The following is a 24,371-nucleotide window of genomic DNA, read 5'->3' on the forward strand; positions in this document are numbered from 1 at the left end:
GAGCCGACTTTTACAGACTGAAAGTCACAGTTTTATTTCAGGTATTTCACAGTGAAATATAAATGTGAGGTATTTCAGGATTTAAACAAATATGTGTTCACTGAACAGCTAATCTACAACCGTAAGTAATCACACATTACAAAAAACACACAAGTCATATTTAATAGAGCAATGGTGCAAAAGCATGTAGCCAAAGAAAGTATCAAAAGAAAAAGTTTAGATGCCACTAATTGTAAGTCTACAGATGTTTGGCAGATGTGCCTTTTCATTGTAAACAGCGACTGGTGAGTCCCATTCTGAATGATAATCAAATATTTTCATTGGTTGATTTGTATGCATTTACAAATATGTAACAATGAGATATTTACATTTATCACTTCTATATTTCAACTTTGTAATAAACAAACAACAAAAACATAGAAAATGTTCCCACTGGAGAGAACTGAAAGCTGAAATAAGTAAATATATCAAATACAAAAGTTTGAACATCAAATAGCATGAATAGTAGTTCAAGATATATATTTTCTATATAAATCTATTTTTGTAACATTAGAAAATGGAGAAAATATATATGTAAACCAGCTCGTCATGCCACAAATGCCACCACAGAGAAAAGCTGGATTTCCTGTGATGCTTCGGCAATTTGATAAATAAATACTTTATAATCCTTCAACATCCACAGTTCGGGATTTTACAAACGGGGGATGTGTTAAATTAGATGAAAAGAAGTCTGCCCGTCTTTCTGACTGTGCAGAAGATGCAGAAACTGACTGACAGCTGAAATAGCGACCTCCGGTTACAATTCAGGATTCCAGGAGCGCCGCTCCAATCCGCCCAGCAACTGTTGGACAAACTGTGTGCCTTTTCACTGGCTTGGAAACTCAACTAGTTTCTCAAGTTCGGATGCTCTGGAGTACACAGATTACAACACGGGCCTCCTCCCATTTCTTTGTTTTTTAAGAGTATTCACAAAGATAAAGCACATATAATCTTAAGATGCTCAAAGTGAGGAGAGAAAATCTTTCAAGCCCCCCTTCTTGGTGCCCTGGTTGTCCTCTCGCTGGAGAATCTTGCTTAGACGTCGGACAACCCAGTTTCTAATTTTAGAAGGCTTGGAGGAAGCTGAGCCTGAGCCTGAAGTGGTAGTAGTGGAGGTGGAGGTGGAGGAGGAGGAGGAGAGTCTAGAGAGAAGGAAGAGTTCAGTTAAGAGTTACAGTAACTTAAGATTTTGTTGGTTAGCAGGAAATGTTAAAAGCAAGCTATCACCAGCGACACGATCCGAAAAACGTGGAACCAACACGTGCTGCCCGCACATCTTTTTCCCTTAATGCTGACTTAATAGAAACTCAATCACTCAAATCCCAACATGCCTGACACATCACTGTCTCATATGTCTGCAGAACCAACTAAGTTTAATCAAGCAAGGCTGTAACTAAACTTTTGGCTCTACGCATATTAATAACAGCAAACCAAAATAAACTTACCTAGGTGTATGAGCAGGCGCCCTGTCCTTGCCAGGAGTCTTGGGGGCATTCATGCTGGATCTGCTGGTTGACTGTGGGGTTTTGTGCTTGCCAGCACTCCCTGGTGTGTTGTGGGTCTTAGCGAAGGTAGCTATAAAATCCCTGTTCACCCCCTTGTACCTGGATGTCTTATTGCAGGCATGGCAGGTGGCCATCTGGGATAAGGAGAAGGAAAGGAACATATCCATTAATAATGCATGCTCTGCGTCTACACTGCGCTCATACACAATGAGGTTTTGAGGTGAAGGCATACATGCATCCCCAGAGGAGTACTTGGAAGGAAATCCGTTGAAACTTCTTTGTATAATTTCAACAAATTATGTAAATCCTAGAGAGGAAGGTGAAGCTTTTTGTCATTCTAGTTATTATTTTTCATCAAAACTCACTATTTCCACAGTTAATTGCTTTCTCTGGGACGCACAACAGTTTGGTGTGGACTTGGGCCTGACTAGCTGTAATAAAAATGGTGCACATGCCACAGGTGACGCCGGCCAACCCGCAAGCCTCACAGATGTCAGGGACACGTACTGACATCTCACAGCTGAGGAAAAGTTTACAATGAGGTAGAGGAAGCTTACTCATGACAGGAGATTCACTTAACAGCTGAGGCTCTTCCCACTGGCTCTGCCAAAGATAATTTTACCTATGAACATTGCAGATATGAAAATAGTTGGACTGCTTGAAGCAGGATGGGAAAACAATGTGTTTAGCCTATGAGACGGCAAGGTGGGGCTGTTGCCATGCAATTTTGCCTATTCAGGGTACACTGCACGGGTAACGGGTAACAGATCAAAGACTCGCAGAACTTTGTGCTCAAGAAAAACAAAACTGTACTAATCAATAAATTAGATGTACCATGCTCACATTCAGCTTCATATTCTTATTCTGTGATTTAAAGGTGTAGCTGTGCATGATTCACAGATGCTATCAGAGCTGTTGGCTAGTTCTTTCTAGTTTAACTCTATAAGATTTTTTCCCCTACAACTTCTCTGATGCTTGAGCTGAGCCTACTGTTCTATGTAATTCAAAATAAGATACACTGCATTCAAATAAAATATAAACTCCATGTAAGGCACAACAAGTAGCAGGAAAGTTGCAAGGTAGAACTACAGGTCAGGAGATCCTTGCAATTTAAGACAACATGCATACTAACTCTTGGCCTATGACTGTGTGTCATGGTGTGCACACAGGCTGTTAATAAACCATCAATGATTAATCAAATAAGTTATGGAATCATAATGTGACTCGGACAAACAGATAAAAAACAAAACAACTGACTGCTATTGTAAGCCACAATTACTTTATATATACTCTTCAGTATTAGGCAGGACTTCTTATCAATTGCAGCCCATTATAAGACACCACAGAATGGACTGAGCGATGGTAACAATATAGAAAATCATCCCAGCATCATGACCCTGCTATAATTATAAGATATGCCATTTTTTTTCTGCTGTTTTAACAAATGTCAAATAACTTCAACTAACTCCAGCACAGGAAAATTAAAAATCTTGAACAGAAGAGCCATTTACACTTTTTTCCCCCCTCTAAAGTAAAACTTTATTCAAAGTAGCAAATGCAGTGTTCAAAAAAAACTCAAGTTCCCTTCAAAACCTAAGCATAAAAAAATCCCAGTAGTGACAGAAGCTATCCAGAGTTGCCACAACATTCGAACTGGTTTGAACAGACCACCGCTGCAGAGGTCAGCAAGTCTGAGCCAAACTGTTGACAGTCCTGAATGCTGATGAGATGGAAAACTCACCGACACAAATGTAGCCATTTCAGATTCTGACAGGTGTCTACTGCCGAGTGTTGGAGAGTTGGGTTTCAGTGAACCAGCACTTAGTTCTGGGTTCCTCTTCGTTTTTACCGCACCGTTAGAGAAGTGTTTACTACAGGAGCCTGCAAGTCCCGCTTTATAGAGACAAAGCCAAGCAACTGACCCACCCATCTGTGCATAGGGGTGTGGCTCAATGAGGACTGACCAATGCTCTGTGAAGCAGATGGACTAAATAACCCCAGACTTTCTCTAGAGGATGGATCGCAGTATTACTAGTGCATGTAATATCTTTTGATTAAGTCTATTTGTTAACAAAAGATCTGTCAGGGTGAATTATTAAATATTGTCATTTTATGTTTGCCATTTGTACATAGGTTTAAAGAATCCCTTCTGTCCTCCCCTCCCCAGATCCTTAGGATTCTGGGAGGGGGGCAGTAGTGTTTCTGACCACAGGAACACCCTCTGTGAAGGTCTGTTTGATGTGGTAAACTTCCTCCCCTTTGTATGGCTTCATTGTGTTATCTAGGGTGAGGGGAGATTGCCCTCTTTACGACCAAGGATGTTCCTGTGCTTTTATGTTATATGACCCTTTGATCAGCAGCATGCCACACACACCACACACACACACACATTCTCACATAACACACACACAGTGCCTTGTCTTTGTAACCAAGGGGCGTTACGTGGGGAAGGTACGTGTTGTAAACTATTGTTTATTGTGTGAACGTTGTCAATAAAAGGGAGCAAGAGGGGCCAGTCGGAGAGGTCATTTTGTGATGTACTGAGGTACGGACAAGGGCCCCCTTGCAAGTAAAAAGATCGATCGCTGTTGCCTTGTCTTTCTTTCATGGGAATAAGTTCTGGAATCAGCGGGGTCTGATTTAGACCCAACATTATTCAAACTTAGAACACTTGCATTTAGTAAATACTGCTGAATAACTGATGATTTAAATGCTGTTTATTATTTACTTGTACTGTAGATGTAACGTGAAACAGATTCAAACCTCACAGAATTTTGTGTTCAAGCAAAAATAAAAAATAATATAAATAAAAAACCTGTACTGAACAGGAGTAGCTTTGCATAAACACACCTAACATGCAGCAATTAATAAAGCACAATAATAGTGCGCTATAATCATTATTTCTGTTTAAATAAATGTGCTTGGTGTGGCCCATCACGTCATCTGATTGACATGACGGGCTGGATGTTATTGAAATAAGACATTTTAGGTAGTTTCCTCTGGCCTTTAAGCCACCTTTCTTCTGACTGGCTGCCTCTTGCAAACTGAAAGTTTAAATCTGACGTCAACTGTGCTTAGATATAACTCTGTACCCCGAGATGAGGCAAAGCACACTAACTGAAACATTAGTCCATGTTTAGTATGAGCACTCACCATTGTAGCAGTACATGTAGGACACAAAAATAAGGAAAGGCATAACTGGCTGCCTTTTAAGAAGTTATTTTGGGTCAGTATTTTAGACATGTGGAATTTCTAATCTATGCATTGTATGTGGTTTGAATATGAAGATTTTATTATTGATGGTTTTTGAGTAGCCCTGTGATGGACTGGTGACCTCTTCTGAGTGTACGCCACCTCCTGCTGTATGACAGCTCAGACAGGCTCCAGCCCTCGATGGATAGATGGATGGATATCTCCTAAACTGCAGTTATCTTATAAGGAGTCCAAAATAAATGTAGAAAGGCCCATTCAGCTGAGAGAGGACATTCAACAGTGAAAAAAAACCTTTCCTCAAACAAAGTATTCCAAACTTGGAATAACTGGTGCTGTTCAGTAAAGTAGGCACACAAAGTCTGGAGTATCTATAAGCAAAGTAATGCACTAATATTAAAAAGGTGCAGGTGTATAAAGATGTTATACTGGAACTAGTTTTGGGTCACATAGAGACATTTCAGACAAATGGATAAAATAGTTATATTAGTTTTGCAGGAAGAATCCATCCCGCTGTTTCCCCTCAGGCCAAACAGATTAGATCTGATTAGTTATGAATTTCATTTTCACAGTTAAAATATTTGCATGGCACAAACCGCTGAAAACAATATTTTTTTTGGAGTTGGAGTAACTGACTTTTTAAATAACATAGTTTTTTGCAGCAATGTAAAATAGTTCATAAACACTCCTTGCATGCAGTTGCATCATTACTGTGATGCACTTGAATAGAGGGTTGTAAGCTTTGGCAGATTCCTGGCAGTGACCTCCAATCGTGTTTGAGTTACGGGATGTGAAACCGCCAAATTCAATGTGGATAGTTCCAGTTTTAACCTCCTCCTATCCACTTATATAAATGTTGTGATGCGTACTGTTTGCTTTATTGCACTTTCATATAATCTTTCCATCACCACTTCCTGTTTCTGCAATGATCAAACAATTTCTTCCCATACATCATTACATTTTTATCTAACCAAATCTTAACAGGGGGTATGGGGGTATATCATTAAACAGAAAACTAATTGCTGCTCTGTTATAGATGATATAGCTTCAACTGTAACACATGCTGTAAGTAATAAGAGCTGGAGACATTTAGGTGACAACGCAGATTTTAGTGTTTCAACTTTTGAGGATTATGATTACTTCAAATGATTACTCCAGGGGAAGGGAGGGGTGTACGTAGTTAATGGTGGGCTAGATCAAACACAGACAGACAGCTGGTTGCAGATGGATGTTTACAACTAGGATGACCTCATGCTGTTTATCCTCTCCTGGCCTCGCTGTCATTAGCCAGCTCGAATGAAGCGCTGATATGACGGGATCTAAAAATCTTTCCCTAATAAAAAAGTGTGTGCATGTAAGTTTGCAGCGGAGATGCTAATCAGCAACTGGAAAGTGCCTAGGAAATGACGCTGTCCACTCTCAGGCGACAGTGACGGTAAAGTTGTTGCATAGTGATAAGAAATCATGACAACCTAAAACGCAATCCTTCTAGTCACGTGTACCCGTTTAATTTACGCTAATCCTTCGACATGCGGCGTATGCACTTGCAGAGCCACACGTGAATCGGTGGCAGAGAGAGATCTGATTTCCTCATCTTGGCATTCTGGCAGCAGACAAACCAGCGCATTGGCCAACCAAGCATAAGGCTAATGCAGATAAACAACCACCTATATACACCCCAAGGGATATTAAGCACATTTTATTTATTTATTTATTTTTTTGCAGAAAGTAAGGTTCCCGTTCAATTTCATGCCATGATTTTAATACTTGCCAGGAGTGTGTAATTGCCTCTAAACTGTGCAGTCTTACAGCGGCTCTTTCTGCATATAAAAATAATAAAGCGAGCCGCGAGCTTTCTTTCCTTTACCATATCCACATTGTGTTTTTGTTTAACATGAAATGCGAGCTAAAGCAGACAGCCGCAGTAACATATACACATCCATGATCCCCTACGCATATATCACGGCCGTTTAGCTCTGTCAGTCACGCAGGCGCATGCCTTCAGTCATGAAGAAAAGACAGCGTGCAATTGTTTTAAATCATTTTAGATTGATAGCGGCACTTATTTAAATCTCCTTTCTATCATTCCAAAGACCGAATAAAGCTCCAGTCATAGATTAATGCACAATTTCCTGAACGAAAGAACGCCAGGTTTAAGTTACGAACGGTATAATGGTTTAGACGTTAAATGAGCAAAAGGACTGTGAGATAGTTCACAAAGGTGAAAACTTTCAATTTAAATAACCTGAGATCAATGAGATCCTGCAGCTGTAATTCTTGTAGTTCAATCTCTGGCAAGCTGACTGTTGTGTGTAACCCAATACTGTGACCAATGAGAACAGAGTTTTTTTCTCTGAGCCTAAAACCAAAAATCTAATAAAATAATCTGCCAGAACTTTTATTTCTCTTCCAGAGCATACTGTACTTCTCTCCCAGCATACGACAAACATTCCAGCACTTTGCAATTGCTCATTTTCATGATTATAAGAAGTAGTCAACATTGTTTGCAACACACACACACACACACACACACACACACACACACACACACACACACACACACACACACACACACACACACACACAGCCACATAAATCAATTCTGCAGATGGACCTTTCCTGCTAATAATAGCCTCTGCTCCATAAATACCTCCCTTCCTAGCTTTCTCTCTGCTGTCAGAGGTCAGCTTTGGTTGATTAATCTGACCTCAGCAGTGCAATACTGCCCAAGAGGAGGAAGATGAGTAGAGTAGCAGAGTGAGTCACAGAATGAGGCGTCTGTTAGGACTCCTAAAGTAGAAATATCAGTCATATAATTGTTTATCAGTGCTAAATGTCTATCGTGTGATGAGATGGTTCTGTTTTTGTGAACATCAAAGTATGATTATCCACATTCACTGTGTGTGAAAGTCATTCGAGACCGCATCAATACAACGCAATAAAGCTGAAAGCAGAAGAGCAGTTGGGGATCAATACGAGGCAAGAAGTATAAACTTTCCTCTCGCCATGGCCTTGCTCTGTGATTGGGTGCATGCAGCCACTTAGTCACACTGTCTGGAGGCAGGCAGGCTGGTAAATACACAGACACCTGATCTGAATGCAGATGTCCTACATGCTGCCATAAAAACATATCTATTTCTCTCTTTCATTCTCGCTCTCTTGTCAGTGATAAAGGTCACGCTTTATCCTGTGTCGCACAAGCCGGTCAGCCTCAAGAGCCAAAAACAGCAAACGCCGGGAAACAGCTTCAAAGACGTGAAATTATGGTTTACCCGCAGTCCTCAACAAACTTATTTCCAGTCAGCCAGATTAGATAAAGAAAAAAACATTCTAATTCTTCATAATAACTCCCATGTGAGTTTTTATCAACATCTGCTGCATATGCTAATCTGATTTCTAATACTCCAGAGTGAAAAGTGTTTGTAGGTTCTTTTAGATATGGAGAGGAAAAAAAACTACAGTAATGTATAAAGTCTTGAGGCATGCCTGAATTATTTATATTTTGCTTCCAAGGTGCCAGACTTTGTAACTTTTAAAGTGGTCTTAAACAATAGTTCTGCAGGCTTTCGAGCGTCTTTCAAAGTTTTTCTTTAGACATTTGTTGTTTTTCTAAGAGGACTGTTTTCTTATTCATGAAGCCACTTAACACTGACCTATGAATCTTAAACACAAGCAGCTAACTCAAGGGACGACCCAATGTTGCATCTACAGTACAGTCTGCATTTAAATTTAAAAAAATCTTTACCTTGGAGATATATCTCAACCCATCAGGTTGTTCAAAACACAGGTGAAGTTTTGAGGTTGAGGAATAAAGAAAAGAGCCCAGAGACAGATCTGGATTTAGAACTCTGCCCTGATTATTATAGAGATGACGAATGGCCCGTACTTGGCTTTACAGAAGACATGCAGCGAATGCCATTAATGCACACACGTGCTGACAGATTCAATTTCAGAAACCGTATAATTCAAATGCTGGTGAGTGAGGATGCGAAAGCCGAACAGAGGGAACGCCAAGTTCCAAAGCAGACTTTTTAATAGTTGCATCAAAACAAAAATGAAGTGAGGCTAAGATGGTAATTGAGAGATGACATGCTGCAGTGGTACCACTTTAAGTTCTCTATATGGGGTTTATCCCGCATGTGTACTCAACTACAGACATGATGACAGTGGAGAGAAGAAAGTGTGGATGCTTAAAATAATTAAACTGTATGTTACATTATGCATATTTTGGTTTTCGTTTGCTCTTCAAGGATGTCAGTTCAGCTGGCATCAGTTTCCCGTGACTCCTGCCATTGCTACGTACAGTATGTAGATGTTAACATATTTCAAATGCTTTACTTAAATACCCATACACGTGGCACAAGAGTGAGTGTTTCCACCTCCCACTGTGACTCCTCTGTTTGTATCTAAAAAATGCTTTCATCTCTAATCATCTGTCTTTCCCAATATTTTTCCCCTCTTGTAATCCTGCTCCCCCTCAGCGGAGCCTTTTCTGCTCCCTGACAGCAAACAGGCAAAACACCAGCTAGACATTGCTGCCTCCTGTTTCCTGTCATGGCCTCAAGCGGCACATTTTCCACTAAAGATAAATGAAAGCGAAATGTGGTGAAGACATGGCCAAGAAAAGAAGGAGAAATGGAGAAAGCATAATGTGAGAGGTCAGATTGTGGTCGGGTAGATGAGCTGAGATAGAACTTAAGAGAGAAGTAACAAGAGAGACTGGAGTGTGTAAAGGTACGAGGATGAGAGCTGGTCAGTGAGGTCAAGAAGAAGCAGTGACTTAAAAAAAACCCCACAGATTTGAGTCGCATCAGAAAGATGGCTCCGTGTGCAATGTGCCAAAAACAGAACAACCTATGGTCTGTCACTTTGCTCCTTCATATCTGGTTTATCTTGTATTCTGAAAACGCACTGAATGAGAATGACAGAGGAAACGCACATTCACTAAATATACCTATACACCTGTCTTAATAAAAGGACCAACATAAATATTTAATCCTAATGCAGACATGCACTAATCACCCGAAAAAACATAAAAGCACAGAATACATTTTCCTTGTGACAAGCAACTCTGATAGAAAGTCTAAAACTAAACTCAAGGAGGAAGAAGAGAAGAATGCAGGAGGAGAATAGGCTATTCTTCGCTCCATTTAGGGTCTCTGCCTCTTTTGTGGAGCTGCATCCAACCTATTCCCAGATCCAGTGCTGGATAACCCGCTCAGCATGCATAAACAAAGTGATTTATCGCAGCACTAAGACACAACTTCACAGGGCTGAGGAAAGCCTGTCATGCACTGGCATCCCACCACAAGGGCAGTACATACACACACACACACACACCCCAAACGGCAATAGCAATACAGTGTGAAATCAAGGGGATTTACGCCCTGGAGTATAAACGCTGCAAATCGCTTGTGTATATGACTATAAATTTGTATTTACTGGTCCAGTGGTCCCTTCTGATGTTTGCATGAGTACATTTTAGCTAGAAAATGTGCTCTTTTAAATTTACTGCAAAAATACACTGTTTTAAGTCATGTGCATTGAAAATGGCACCTATTACAGCAGGGTGCAGCATCCATATAGGGTGCAGCATGCACATAGGGTGGAGCATGTACATAGGGTGCAGCATGCATATAGGGTGCAGCATGCACATAGGGTGCAGCATGCACATAGGGTGCAGCATGCATATAGGGTGCAGCATGCATATAGGGTGCAGCATGCACATAGGGTGCAGCATGTACATAGGGTGCAGCATGCATATAGGGTGCAGCATGCACATAGGGTGCAGCATGCACATAGGGTGCAGCATGCATATAGGGTGCATGTTCAGGATTATTCACACTGCTTCAATGTTAAAGAGTTTAACTGATAATTCGTGCAAAGACTTTCTAAATGCAGGGAAGTGAGAGAAATGCAAATATGAAACTATAAAAGATCGATAAAAATATTGACATTATTGACAACAAATCTCATCCACAAAAAGGCCCTGTAATTGTTCTGACACTTCTGAAAACAAATGAGCGCACAAGAGAAATGAGTCTTTGCATCTACAAATAGTCATACGCTGTTTAAAATAAACACCTGTCTCCTGCTCAAGATAAAAAAAACACACAAAGGTAAATTTACACAACAGAGTTACGTGGCTGACCGTAAGAGGAGACTAATATACTGTGTACACAGCCATAACACTTGACTCTGGCCCACTGAAATGAAGCAATTAAAAAATGAAACAACAACAACAGGTGCCAAATTCAATGGTCACTGTGACACATTTCATTTCTCATTCTGTGGATTATTTTTCATGCATTTGAAAAATAATAAAATAATGATTCCCCTTTTATGCTCTAACTATGAAACCAAGTGGATGCCAATCTTTTTATCCAAGCTCGTGCTGAGCCCTTCTTCCTGTCAGAGCTGCTTTGCTCTTTTCATCAGCGTTGTGTCAAGGAGGAAACGCAAAGGAAGCTTTTCACATTCCACCTCTTATCGTCACTACTCTATCAATGTGCATTTTAAGCATATCAGCTTGCTATCGCCCTTTTACTGAGCACAAGTCTATCATGACCCGCATGTGTGGCTTGACTTGCTGTCTCTTGAACATTGGGCAGGCTAGTGACCATGAAAACAGAGGTTAAAAATACCTTGGAGGACATTCTTGGCGCCGTATTGGTTTACGAGGAAGTCATGTGATGGACAAACATCCACACTGTTCATTGTGATGATTGTTGACAAATGAGTCGGCGGAAACGTGAATAATTATGGCTCAATGTCTTTAAGAGTGGCCTTCAGTATAAAACACACAGCATAGTTCTGTTTAGCTATGAGTTTAATAACAGGGGAGCCACACACGCTTAAGGGCAGGATGTCTGGGACTGATTGGACCACATGCGTGACAGCAGATCCATGATCCCACGACCCATGCGCTGGCTTTGGAGGCCATTAAAATACAGTGAACTAATTGTCATGTTCAAGAAACCAGTTTGAGCATGACTTGAGTTTGATTTGAGCTTTTTAACAAGGTGTGGTAGTTCTTTTCAAGCTCCTAAGATAAATCTCTTTATCTGACCCCCAATCTCACCTTCACAACAGCCCTTAAAAGTAGAAGTGCTGCATTAGAAATTATAACACAAGGTCCCAGCTCTGTTTGCAGCCCATGATTTGACTCCTTTCACCTCATCTACCTGCCTTTCTCCCTCTTGCCCCTTTTAATAATTCGAACTTCATTTTGCATTTATTCCTCTCACTATCTTTCTTTTTTTTTTTTTTAAATCCTGCTACCGCTCTCATTCTCTATCTACCTCTTAGCCCTCAGAGTCAACAGATACAAAGTGGAGAGTGGGTTCAAAGTGCTTTGTGTCGTGAATACCTGCATACTAAATGAACCAGACCAGATTTTAATGATGCAGCAGCATTTCCACTAAAGCTGCTCTTCATTAGGCTGATGTCAGATCGCTAGAGGGGCTCTTCAGTGCTATCACCGGTGCTGGGGAAAATGACCCTATAGCTGCATGCTCCATCACTAGCTTCCTCATCTAAATGGGTTTATCAGTAGAGTGGGTGTGTGCTGGCCAAAATCTGTTTTTACATTTTATTCTTGCTTGGTGCCATCCATTAAGACGACAGACAAAGGGGACCACTATAACAATTTGGGAGAGGACTGTGGGATGAACAGAGTGAATGTTGACAAAGCACTCTCTAGCAACATTAGCTCTTACAGTTAAGCCTAATGGGACCACTGTAAGGCTGGAGCAGTAAGTGGGGCACCATAATGATACCAGACACTTTCTGTGGAATGAATACTAATGACTTCATCGATTTAAATGGCAAAAATGGCTCAAAAAATAGATTATGAGACAATGCAGGACTAGTTAAGTTATAATAAACTGATCATTCTTTTTCTTTTGCATCCAGGCTTCTGCCTTTCTTGTGGAGTTTCCCTGTACTTCATATGTCTGTGAGGTTCCTCTTCAGATACTCTGGCTTCCTCCCGCAATCTTAAGACATGCATGTTAGGAAAACCGGTGATGCTAAATTGGCTGTAGGTGTGAATGAGAGGATGAACGGTTGTCTGTCCCTCTGTGTTAGCCCTGTGACAGACTGATGACTTGTCCAGGGTGTACACTCCTCTCGCTCTACAAAAGCGAGAGGCAGGGCAGTGTAGATCTCCCCTGGATCATTTATGCTCTGAGGTCAATAATAGCTACAGAATAAGCAGTCAAGTCCACACTAAAGTCCAAGTGATATTTAAGAGAATACAATCATTAGAATATGGTGGGTTATCAGAAGCAGCCGTATTACCAACAATTAAAAAAAGACATATTTCACAAATAAATCACATATTAGCATATATCCCACATATCACAAAATAACTACTGATCTTTAGTTTAACATCACTACAGCTGAGGAAACTGTTCAGCCTTAAAGCTGGGATTACTTGGTTAAACCGAGTGAAGACTCAACATGGAGAAGCATGCACCATATAACCAGAATAAACTCCCAGACATAACCAGAGGTGTGCTCTGCTCTTTTAAATCCATGTTTGCTATGCGTTGCTTCCTTTTTTGGAGAGATTTCTTTATATCTCGCACTGCACTGGACTCGTCCGTGATGTTTACACTTGCGTTTAATCTTCCTTACACTTTGGCTTGGTGCTATCTTATTTTTTATTCTTTGTAAATACATGTGTGCCTTTCTTTTATGCTCCTTTGGCCCTGAATGTTTTATGTAAAGCACCTTGTGTTGCCTTGGTTTTGAATTGTCACTTCCATTGTACTCCTGAACAATATGCTGCAGTGCAGTAAAACACATGATCAGGTGCTTAGATTTGTAGTTTGTTTGCCTTCTCACCAGTACCGACGAGGACTTCTGGAAGCGGCAGAGCAGATTTTTCTGCACCAGGCTGAGCCGTTTGCCTCTGGCCTTCCTAAGCAGGACACTTTGCACCCGTGCTGATGGACGCTGCTTGGGCCTCAGCCGAACATGGTGATTGTCAGGGTGGAGCCACTGGCAACAGTAAGGACACACCACAGTGTTGTGCAGCATACTGGAGAATTTTTGTTTCGGAGGTTCTGAAAGCAAATGAAAGACACAGACAATCTAAAATGTATCTCTTGAACAAAATAACAATCAAACAACCAAAAATTGCTGAAATGTACAGTACTGCACAAAAGTCTTTTGATCATTTGATTGTTGGGTTTTGCTGTATGTATTATTGTAGGGTCCACACTACAATATAAAGCGCCTTGAGGCGACTGTTGTTGTGATTTGGCGCTATATAAATAAAATTGAATTGAATTGAATTGAAAGTCTTGAGCCACCCTCCTTTTTGTCTTACATTAGCTTTCAAGTAACTAGATTTTCTTGGAATTTTGAAAGTGCTCTTGAGCAATAGCTCTCCAGGCTTTCTTAAGGCCTTTCAAAGTTTTTCTTTGGCCAATAACTAGTTGTTTTTTTGTTTTTTATTCCTGAAGACTACTTAAAAAAATGAAAGAAAGCTACCTCAAAGCGTTCAGGTTGTGTTAAAGAATAAAGGAGATCACACCAGATATTGACTTTCAGACTCGTTAGAATTGTACAAACATTTTCATGTGTTTTTCCAAATATAAAGAAGCGAGAGGTAGCTCAAGGTTTTTGCACAATACTATATGGAAGGGTGAGACTGGCCCCTTACAATTTAAACAACGAGGAAATGAGATTTATAACAGAAAGGTGATAGTTTGATCTTGGAATTATCATTTAATAGTCCATATTTCTATTTCCATAGAAAAATGTGATCATTTTAATAGAACAAGGAGACTTTAGAAAATTCATTTAGCAATTTTTTTCTAACTCCAAACAAACACCACGTTACTTAGTTTGGGACGAGTCCTTGTGCTATTTAAGGAGAAAAGTCTGAGGAGCCTTACTAAATGGCACCACTCCCGTTTTATGTGGTTTCGGCTGGCATGGGTCTGAGAGTTTGTGTGTCTGTGAGTGTCTACGTGTGGGTGTTTGATTCCACTGGGCAGTCTGTTTGAGACAGCTGGCTGCCTCTGAGTATTTGGCAGAGGATTTAGTGAGTTTTATCAACCTTGACAAGCCAGTGACAAGGTCCTACTTACTACTGCATTCTGTGCGTACTCATTACACTCTGGGGCAGAACTGATGAAAACATGCAAAAGTGAAACAGGAAGAAGAAATTTAAATGAAACGGGAGTTCGTTCAAGGACTCACGTCTCCGTGAACTTACCGTTAGCCTTCAAAGACCCCTGCCTGGGAATGAGAAAGAGGGGATGAGTTTGAGACTTCAATTATAACCGAGTTTATGTCAAAACACAATAACAAGATCATGAGGCATCATTTTAATAATGTACATCGTGTATATGTGCATTTTTAAAATACTTTATTTGTAATTTAACGTTCATATCATGTATCCTGAAATGCTCCTCTCAATTTACATCACAACAACTCCTGTAACGCTGGACCAGTGAAATAAACAAGGTAAGAGACAGTGTGATGGAAAATATTGAAATAAATACGTTTATTGCTTGCATATTTGCATAAAATAGATTTTTGCAAACACACAAATTACAAGATGGAAACAATTTTTGGGGGCGGGAAAAAAAAAAGACTATCTATTCCCATTATGTGGAGTGGAAAACATGCAACCGGAAAAACTGGTCTCTCCCAAACAATACGGGGCAGCTTTCCAAACCAATTCAGTGGCTTCACCGCCCATTCGGCTGCCCCCGCTTTGGGAACACTCGCAATGAGATATTTTAACTGAGCCACAACTAAAATTAGCTCAGGGCTTAAATCGATAAAGGGACATTTATTGTCCGGCTGCACGTGTGTCAGGGACAGACAGAAATAGGGCTGTCTGTTTATGGAAAGGGAGGAGGGCGCGCGGGGTCGGCTTTAATCTGGAGTTAACCTACGGGCCTTTGCTGCGGCGTCTGGTGGCAGAGGTTTGTTTATACTCTCCGCCGGCATTCTCAACCGCGCCATATGTGAAACGGTGCATCGTACTGATGGATGATTTCAGATACAGCTGAGCACGCTGTGGGCTTTGCAACATATCTGTCATCAGTCACTGCACAGTCTGAATCACTGTCTCTAGATACTACCCCCAATTTAATAATCAGTGACTGGATTAAGCTGTCAGATTATATAGACGACCTGTCAGCAGATAATACAGGAAATGAAGAGAAACTGTATGAGGCCGATGTGGTGGATTGTCACTCTGTTGTGAAGTGATAATGACTCATGGACCTTGAACAATCCCAGAAATGCAGTTAGTTGTTCGGAAAGCCATTTAATCATTCTCCGCTGACATTTAAAAAAAAAAAAATCCTTTTCAGGAAGTTAGTTGATTTACATTTCCCATGGTAGTTCACATCACCACTATACAGTATACAGTTTGATAACAAAAGCAAGAGCTTTTTGTTGGCATGAGATGAAAGCAAATCCTCCAACAACCAGCCTGCTAAAAACAACCGAATGACTCAAGTTCGGAGAAGAGGAATTTTTTTAGGGAATCTTTTTCTCCCTTACCACAGCTTCCTGGATGAGCCAGCTCTCTGAAAGGCTGCACTGCAAAGACTGCTTCCAGTGTGCAAATCTTATTAACATACTTGTCATGCATCTCCTTTTAAGTGCATGCTCGGTTGTGGCGATAAACGCTGAAGATACGCGTCCTACGGATGAACTGCTGACAGCTGGGAGATCAACGAAGCGCTAGAGGATGCAGTAGGGCAGTGAGGGGAAATTATGTGTCGGCTACAAGGTAATAATGTGATTATAGACAGAAGTTCTGTCTGAGGCATGAAATGAAAAGCATTATGAATATTTTATTGCTACCATCAGGGAAAACAACAGGGCTGCTGGCATATCTTGAAAAACCTTCACCGGAGATTGTAACTCATTCAGATATTTAGACACAAAGGCCTAGCACAGGTAGCAGCTTCACAATCAGTCCTTGAAATAGTCTAGAAAGTGTGCCCCTCTACAGCACCGATTCACATGGTTTCATTCATCACCTGGACCTTACAGCGAAAGAGGCCAGCAGGTCCTTCTCAGTCTGAGGATCATTTGCTCCTGCTGAGAGAAGATGTAACAGGAGTGATACAGTACGAGAGGAAATGAGGGCAAGTGTTGGATAAAGGGAACGGAAGAGGGAAAAGGGCCTTTAAAAGGTGGTGACAAACAGCAGGAAAAAAATGCAGTGACAAAGACTGGGTTCAAATCTCCTGGATGGTTGAATTTGAACTTCATGCCGCAATCCAAAGACATGCATGTTAGGATAACTGGTGATTCAAGAATCGGTTCTGGATGTGAGCTTCATAAAGTGTTTTGAATAAATGTAGCTTTTTGACTTAAGCACTCGAGTGGTCAGTGAGGACAGTCAGCAATAGCTCAGCCTGCATTGACTCAACTCTGTTTTTTAGTGTTTCCGATTAGGTGGTAATACCTAGGACCAAATATTTTTTTGTAGCCACTTGCCCAGAATTCCATGGGCGTCGATCAGCATGCCACCGATTGGCTAGTCAGTGGAGTTACTCAAGGACTCATGAGAGTGACTCCTTCACAAAAATCAAAACTGGTACTGTTGAAACGCAGCGACAAGGGAAATGGCTACACAAAAAACAACACTGTGGTAACAGAGTCTGGAAAAAAAGCAATACATATAGCCTATGTCGTATACAAATGATGTCAGAGGACTTTCGACCTCCTTGCTGTAATGGCTCTACGCATATTGGAGTCAAGTCAAGTTGAGTAGGTACTAATGAAAAAGAAGCTTAAGAGAATGCAATCCAAGCATATCTGGATTAACCTTTAACTCTTTGCCCTTTGGATAATTATTTTTTTTAATGAGAGATTTGTCATATTTCAGGCCTGCTTCTAGAACGAAATGACTGGGTGGGCATCAAAGATCGGTGAGGATGATCTCTGCCTACACAGCTTACTGGGGCTGGGGCTCTGAAGAGGCTGAAGAGGTCCACACTGAAGACGTTTTCTCCCGCTAAAAACACAGTGTCCAGAATCGACTTTCTGGGCTTTCCTTACCTTGATGATAGAGCATACATCAAGAAATGGCAGAAATGAGTTGAAATAAAAATAACAAAAATGCTTTGTTGGCAGGTCAACTGGTGAACAAAAAACTAAAAAAGGCAACAAAATCACTGCTTCAAGCTAGCAAACAAGAGGGTTAGATTTCTCTGTTTACTTTGCAAATGTGGCATATAAGTTGATCCCAGGGTGAGCTGACAACACGTGGCTGATATCCTTCTACAAATCTACTTGTAAATGTGATATAGGGCTTTCTATCAAAAGCTACCTCAGCCTACACTCAGTTGCCTTATGCACTCCACATATTCACATGGAGAGGCAGAGAGGTCCCAAAACAGAGCCACGCTACCAAATATAAACTACTGCAGATGGAAATATTAACCTTCTTTTGACTACATTGGTCCCGAATTAGGTTTGTTAGGCCGACTAAGTAGGTGATTTCTTTTGGGAATGTGGTATGTCACAGCCAAAATGAAGAAAACAATCAGAAGTTATTAAGGAACAATCATGCCTTGAAGCCCTCTTGCTTTCGCTATATATTTCTCCCACACTAATTACTCAAGAGTTCCAATAATATTAACCAACACACGGCAATTGTAGCTGTACTTCTAGACTGAAAACCATGTGAGGCCTGTGTGAGGACAATAAAAGACAAAACAAGAAACCAAAACAAGTTTCCAAATTGTTTGTCCAGCAGACGACATGCATATTTGTTTTGGTAATCAGAACAGTCAGTCAGGGTCTAGTTACCAGACACGCAACTATGATTACGAACTTACTGGAAAAAGCTTCACTGATTCAACAACGTGAGCCACAATAAGCACACCAAGTACTTGTACATCGGATTCAACAATAGGTGTAATGCCCCATGCAAACATACATACTAACTCATTCAGTCATCGGCCTGGCAGAAGGTGAAGACTGTGGCAGAAGGCAGTAACACCATCTCTTACAAATATGCGGAGTATGAGCGGATGAGTAATTACGCACCCACAGAACAAACACTCCAGTGACGCATTGGCCTGCAGAAAGTGGAGACAGTGGAAACCCCCAAAGGAACACATGGACATGGTCGTAATTCCTCAGGATTCAGAACATCAATGCACTCTGATCACGTACACCAATGTATGCCGACTCAAATATTTTCAGTTCCTCTCCTGTCGCGGGTGCACAGTTTGATCAATTGTGCATTCAAAGCATGCGTCTGAGGCTTTCATTCATAACATGAGTTCCTTCCTGTATGCTGCCTCTCATATTATCACTCGGATCACTTAATTAGCTCATGGCGCTAAGTGTACATTTTGGCAGTGGCTGTTCATTGTGTCTTCTCTGCCAGGCACTTTGGCGTAAAACCAGTGAGGTCTCTGAGTTACAAAGCCAAACATTTAGATTTGTGTCCTGCCTGCTGGACAGCTGGTCAGAGTTAAACGTGTTCAAAATGTTCTCAACCACAGCTAATCATAGCTGGGGAATCTGGGGAACAGATCAATGTTATTAAAGCAGCAGTGGGTTCACACACATCCGGAAAACGACCCGGACTGGGGTTTTCACCATTAAAACCTCTGTTTTTCTTTCCATTCATGGTTCTGCCCACAAATTTCCTGGCTCAGGTAAGAGAGAAGACAAGCCAAAGAACACAGGGACATGGCTGAAACCCAACTAATGCACGAATCGCAGGAGTCCACACATATATGCACAGTCTAAGGATTGTGGAAAGAGCCTACACAGACATATGCACATTTTAAAACATTTTAGATGCATTAATGTTCAATTTAAACCCTAATAAAGAAGAAAAGTCAGCAAGTGGGCATAGCCTGAGCGTACGCATGAGTGTGCGCGCGCGCACACACACACACACACACACACACACAGACAAAGGCTTAAGAGGATTTCTCTTGAAATTACTTCCAGCTTTCACTGCATCATGGCAATCACCAATGTCTGGAACGGCTATCAGACACCAAAATTTTGAAGTTCAAGAAGTGAACTGTAAATGATGAAGAAAATCATAAAGTGGCTATAATAATGTGTTTAATTCTGATTAAAAATTCAAAGACTCAATTACAGGAATCTAAAAAGAATAAGACACCTTGGGAATGCTAGATCAGGGCTCTGTTTGGGTTTGTTTACCAACCATACAAGGATGAGGCTGACGCTTACATACTGTCTGGCTCTCTTACCCGATGATTAGAGGGACTGTCTGCACCACCGCCACCACTTTGTTTACTTCCTTGTGCTTTGATTTCAGAGCTTGTTAGGAAGATGTCTCATTCTCACCAATTGAAACCATTTCACCAAACTGTAATTCATTTAAATTGAAACTATCACTGAGGCATTGCAGACTTGCCCACAAACACGAGCAGCCACGGCTGGGACTCTCACATGGGCTCATGTCCAGCTACAGTAAGCCACTGTTGTAGAAGAACTACAGCAGGCTAAACTTCAGTGGAGAAGTACAACAATTCATGCTCCACAACTTCAACACTATTGACACCTGAGGCACCACTAAAGACCAACGTAAGCAGCAGGCACATCTTATTTTTAGACTTCACTGTATTATGTGTTTCTGCAGTTTCACTGTACCCCACAGTGATCCGATTATCCCCGAGGTGACTGTAACACAAAAAGTTATAAAAAAAAAAGCAATGAAAGCACGAGCACATAACCCATTCTTATTTAAATTAACATGTGAAAAAAGAATGAGAATTAAACAGTGGCTTAATATGTTAGACGTCACAGCTCAACCAATCCCAAAATGATTGACAGGACATCAGTTACAAAGCTATAGTTCCTTATAACTGCGAAACTATAGCCTCAGTAATAAGGAACTATAGTGGGGGCTACAATCATAATTTATTTTCAATTTCCCCTACATATATATATATATATATATATATAAACAATAACAAGATTTTGAAATTATAGCTCTAATTCTAAAGCCCTGACATCATCGTCGAGCTAGAAACTTTCCCGGTCACATTGGGCGAACACCTCCACCTAGCGTCCACTTGCTAGCATCACAACAATAAAGGACTGCAAGTAAAATATACTTTTAAGTGATATTCGTGTTTGGTTATAGTGAAGTATCTTACATGTAGAAGCGAGATAACTCCGGGCAGCTATCCTTATACAGCCGAGAAGCGTCCAGCAGAAAGCTGTTTGATTTTATCTCAGGAGAAATCTCCATTTTTTTGATGATGCACGTGAGAAAACGGAAACTCTCCTGCGAATGCAAATAAAAACTTCCTCCGTAAATGATTAGCCGGCTTAACAAGTACAAAGTGGAGACTAGACGGGCGTCCTTTACACTACTGGAGAAGCTGCCGCGGAACGACTGTAGAAAATGTATGAATTCTCATCAAGTCTGCATTGAGCTAACTAGCGTTCCAGTTAGCCACCTCCGGTCGCGAGATTCTGACGTTACTTGCATTGGATTATGGGAAACGGAGTAGTTAGGGAACACATGGCGAAGCGTATTGATTTCAACACCATTCTCTCATTTGATAATGCAAAAAAAGAAGACAAAAACTAAAAGACGACAATAAAAAAATAATCGCATATCACTTGACACTGAGAATTAATTGAATTTTAAAATTCGAAGTTTTAAAGGTAAAGGCTATTTAGTCTGAGGCTATTTAGTCAATGACTGCACTAACGACCCTGTTTGCAGTCAACACTTACTAAGTTAAATGTCGTTAACTAAGGTAAAAAACAAAACAAAACAAAAACCCAAAACGTAATTGCGCAAGTGCCGTCATCCCAGTGCTGAACAGATACCCTTTGATGTCATCATTCCTTGAAGCTTATTGGATATCATGACTTACCAACGTTAAATGGCCATGAGATATGTTAATATCCCCCTTTTCTGTGTTCAGAGCTTACCAAAGCAATAGCAAACCTTGCAAAACCATGAAAGAAACCACACATATATGCGACATGGATTCGGGTTCTTAACTCTGATAAAACTCCGGATGGATCCAATGAAATTATTGCACCTGCTCCAGAAGGGAATTCTGCGGGGATAAAAGAGAGTCAGTGTGTGAAATTGGATATTTTGAAGCGGCAGAGGGGAGGAAGAATCTCCCCAGTGCGCGCCTCTGGGTACCCTCCTACCACCGACATCAAAAGAAGGGAGCCGGTCGGTCAAATATAACGCTTGATGAACAGAACACAGACCGAAGATGACAAGAGAGAAGTTTACAAGGATGTTTCACACGAAATAAGAGATTTTATTCACCATCAGCGACAACACAGTCTCCCTCTCGTCCCAGCTTGTCCAAGCACTGACTGTCGGACCGGTGCGTTTTACGCATATCCTTTCCAGGTATGTCGATTCGGTCTCTCGGTAGGTTTCCACGCCTTCGTGTTGTACAAATACTGACATTCAAGTCAAAGGAATACTGTTTAGCCTTCTCTAAATTATCACGGTCCCACGTGAACCTGAAAGGCGCAATAACCTCTGACGACATCCCCTCAGCTGATAAGTTCAACATCATTTCCCATGAAGAAGTTTCATTTTAATATTACAGTATAATGTATAGTTTGGGGCATTAGCTTACAGTGTCTATTTTTTTGTTTTTTATTTGACTTTGAATTTATATCAGCCACCGATTACTATCGCGGCCATTGCGGATGTTTTAGATATTCAGTTTTATTTTTCATTTTTTTTCTGTTGTGAATTTGACGGCCCATTAACACAGAAGTTATTTATCTTTACAGGTTGTGGTCACGCGTGCGTGTGCGCGCTTGCATTCGTTCGTTTGGGGAGGCAAGTGGGGGGCTAGGAGGTCTGCCACCAGACGCTGAAACGACATTAAATCACTGGGCCATAGAGCTTTCAGAAACTGACCACTCGGTCAGTTTCTGAAAGCTGGAGTATGAGGGATAGCTCCTCACTTGGTGCGCGAGTAAATCTCCACTTTATCAGGGTCCGGCAGGCAAGCGCCTCCACGCAAGAATGAAATGTTCAAGTCGGTGCCTTCCGCGTAAAGTGTAGTCCACGGATAAAGGGATTCTCCTCTCACTGCAGGACTAAATTGACTCGCGAGTCCGAGGGAGAGTCAGACTGGGCGACACAAAGACAGTCAGAGAGGTTGATATGGTGCTATAAAGTACGACTACATCCTCATCCCCTCTTTACAGGCGTGCAGCAGAAATAAAATTGGACCTGGACGGGGATGGGAAGGTAGGCATTTTGCTTTCATTTTCACTAACACTGAGATGTAGCAGTAAATTGGCAGAGATGAATGTTGCTGCTGTGATGAGCCAAATAAATTCAGCTTGAACGATCAAAGACTTGTGGAATACTTCTCCCCTGACCTGAACAGTAACAATTTTCCTGCAGGGCACAGGAAACCTGAAGCCTATGGAGACTGATCACATAACTGCCAGGCAGTATTGTGGTGTTAGCAAGTCTCTGAAGGCGGTGTGAAAGTGAGGACATTTATATTTGCAGGAGAACATTAGAAAACATATTGCCGGCAGCTTTTCAGCACACATTTTTGCAGACTGTTAGAATTAGTTTCACCAGAAGGTAGTTAAAATTGTCTGTGCTCTGCTGACTCACAGAGGATGGAACCTGCAGCCCTGACGGCACTGATGCACTACTCGTTGAGCCATGTAGAACCACACCTGTCTCCGTAATGCAGTGGTGAGGCAGGTCTGGTGCCAGAGGGACTTTTCTTCCACGTATGGAGGACCTCGCAGTGGGGAGCAGAGACACCCCCCAAAGTGTTCTGTCAGCATCTGCAGGGAAACGCCAATCCGAGCAGCAGCAGCAGCATCGGCATGAGCTATTGAGCCAGCTATCGCTTCTGAAACGCAACACCAACTCCAATAGTGCTGAGATAGCTCAAGAGAAAAGGCACAATGCACTGTGCTACTGTAAATGTATGTGTGCTTAAAATGCATGCACATGTCAGCTACAGAGTGGTCACAACTCAAGAGTCTACTTTAAGCAGTTTCCCCCTACACAGTGATGCATATTACTGCTATTAATTGGTCTGCAGTTGTTATATGAGGGCATTCCCCTGCAGACATTTGACTGAACATGTCTCAAGCTGGAATTCTGCTGACTTGAACAGCCCATTCAGTAACAAGGCTAATTATATACTTGAATTAAAAATTAATAGTGTTAAGGTCACTCAGAGAGTCAGTTTGTATGCTGCATCCTTATAACTGGCTGCGTTTGTTTAAATGTTCTGTGTGAAGTCATCTTGTCAGTGCAGTCTTGTTAAAACTGAGCTTATTTGCTACTTTTTAATCAGCAAGTGCTTCTGGTTTTCTCTTTTTGTATCAGTGCAAACACGGATGCGCGTGCATGTGCAGGCAGACCCTGTCTTCGAGTTATGGAAGCATTTCCTTTGTAAATGCATCGTTCAGAGTCTGAGCTCTTCAAACACACCCAGCTTGTGATGCATTTAATCGCAATCCACAGTGTAGATGAATAGTCTGCAGAAAAACAGAGCGAGAGAAAAAGAAGATCAAGGTCACAGAAAGAATTTGGTTTGAACACAAGTTGGATGTTGTCGGTGCTTTTCTGGGAATTATCACACACTCGCACACACG

The 24,371-nt window shown here is 41.3% G+C and overlaps 1 protein-coding gene across 1 annotated transcript; it reads right to left on the minus strand.

Annotated features, from left to right (window-relative positions):
- Window positions 1-8: 8 nt before the first annotated feature.
- rmp24 (ribonuclease MRP subunit p24) lies at window positions 9-21,220 on the minus strand. Its single transcript, XM_085148650.1, has 5 exons — window positions 20,897-21,220; window positions 14,986-15,008; window positions 13,605-13,825; window positions 1,485-1,678; window positions 9-1,181 (listed from the first exon to the last, which is right to left on the minus strand). The coding sequence occupies exons 1-5, from the start codon at window positions 20,989-20,991 to the stop codon at window positions 1,001-1,003; spliced, it is 714 nt and encodes a 237-aa protein (XP_085004776.1). The 5' UTR covers window positions 20,992-21,220; the 3' UTR covers window positions 9-1,000.
- Between the last annotated feature and the right edge of the window lie 3,151 nt (window positions 21,221-24,371).

Source organism: Neolamprologus multifasciatus, chromosome 22, assembly GCF_963576455.1.
Source record: "Neolamprologus multifasciatus chromosome 22, fNeoMul1.2, whole genome shotgun sequence".
NCBI lineage: Eukaryota > Metazoa > Chordata > Actinopteri > Cichliformes > Cichlidae > Neolamprologus > Neolamprologus multifasciatus.

Excerpts from the sequence above, each read along its gene's own strand:
- rmp24 (XM_085148650.1), bottom strand. The coding sequence starts at position 20,991 with ATGGAGATTTCTCCTGAGATAAAATCAAACAGCTTTCTGCTGGACGCT. Across the intron at positions 13,826-14,985 it reads GGGGTCTTTGAAGGCTAACG|AACCTCCGAAACAAAAATTC; the intron begins GTAAGTTCACGG and ends ATTTGCTTTCAG. Across the intron at positions 1,182-1,484 it reads GCGCCTGCTCATACACCTAG|ACTCTCCTCCTCCTCCTCCA; the intron begins GTAAGTTTATTT and ends CCTTCTCTCTAG.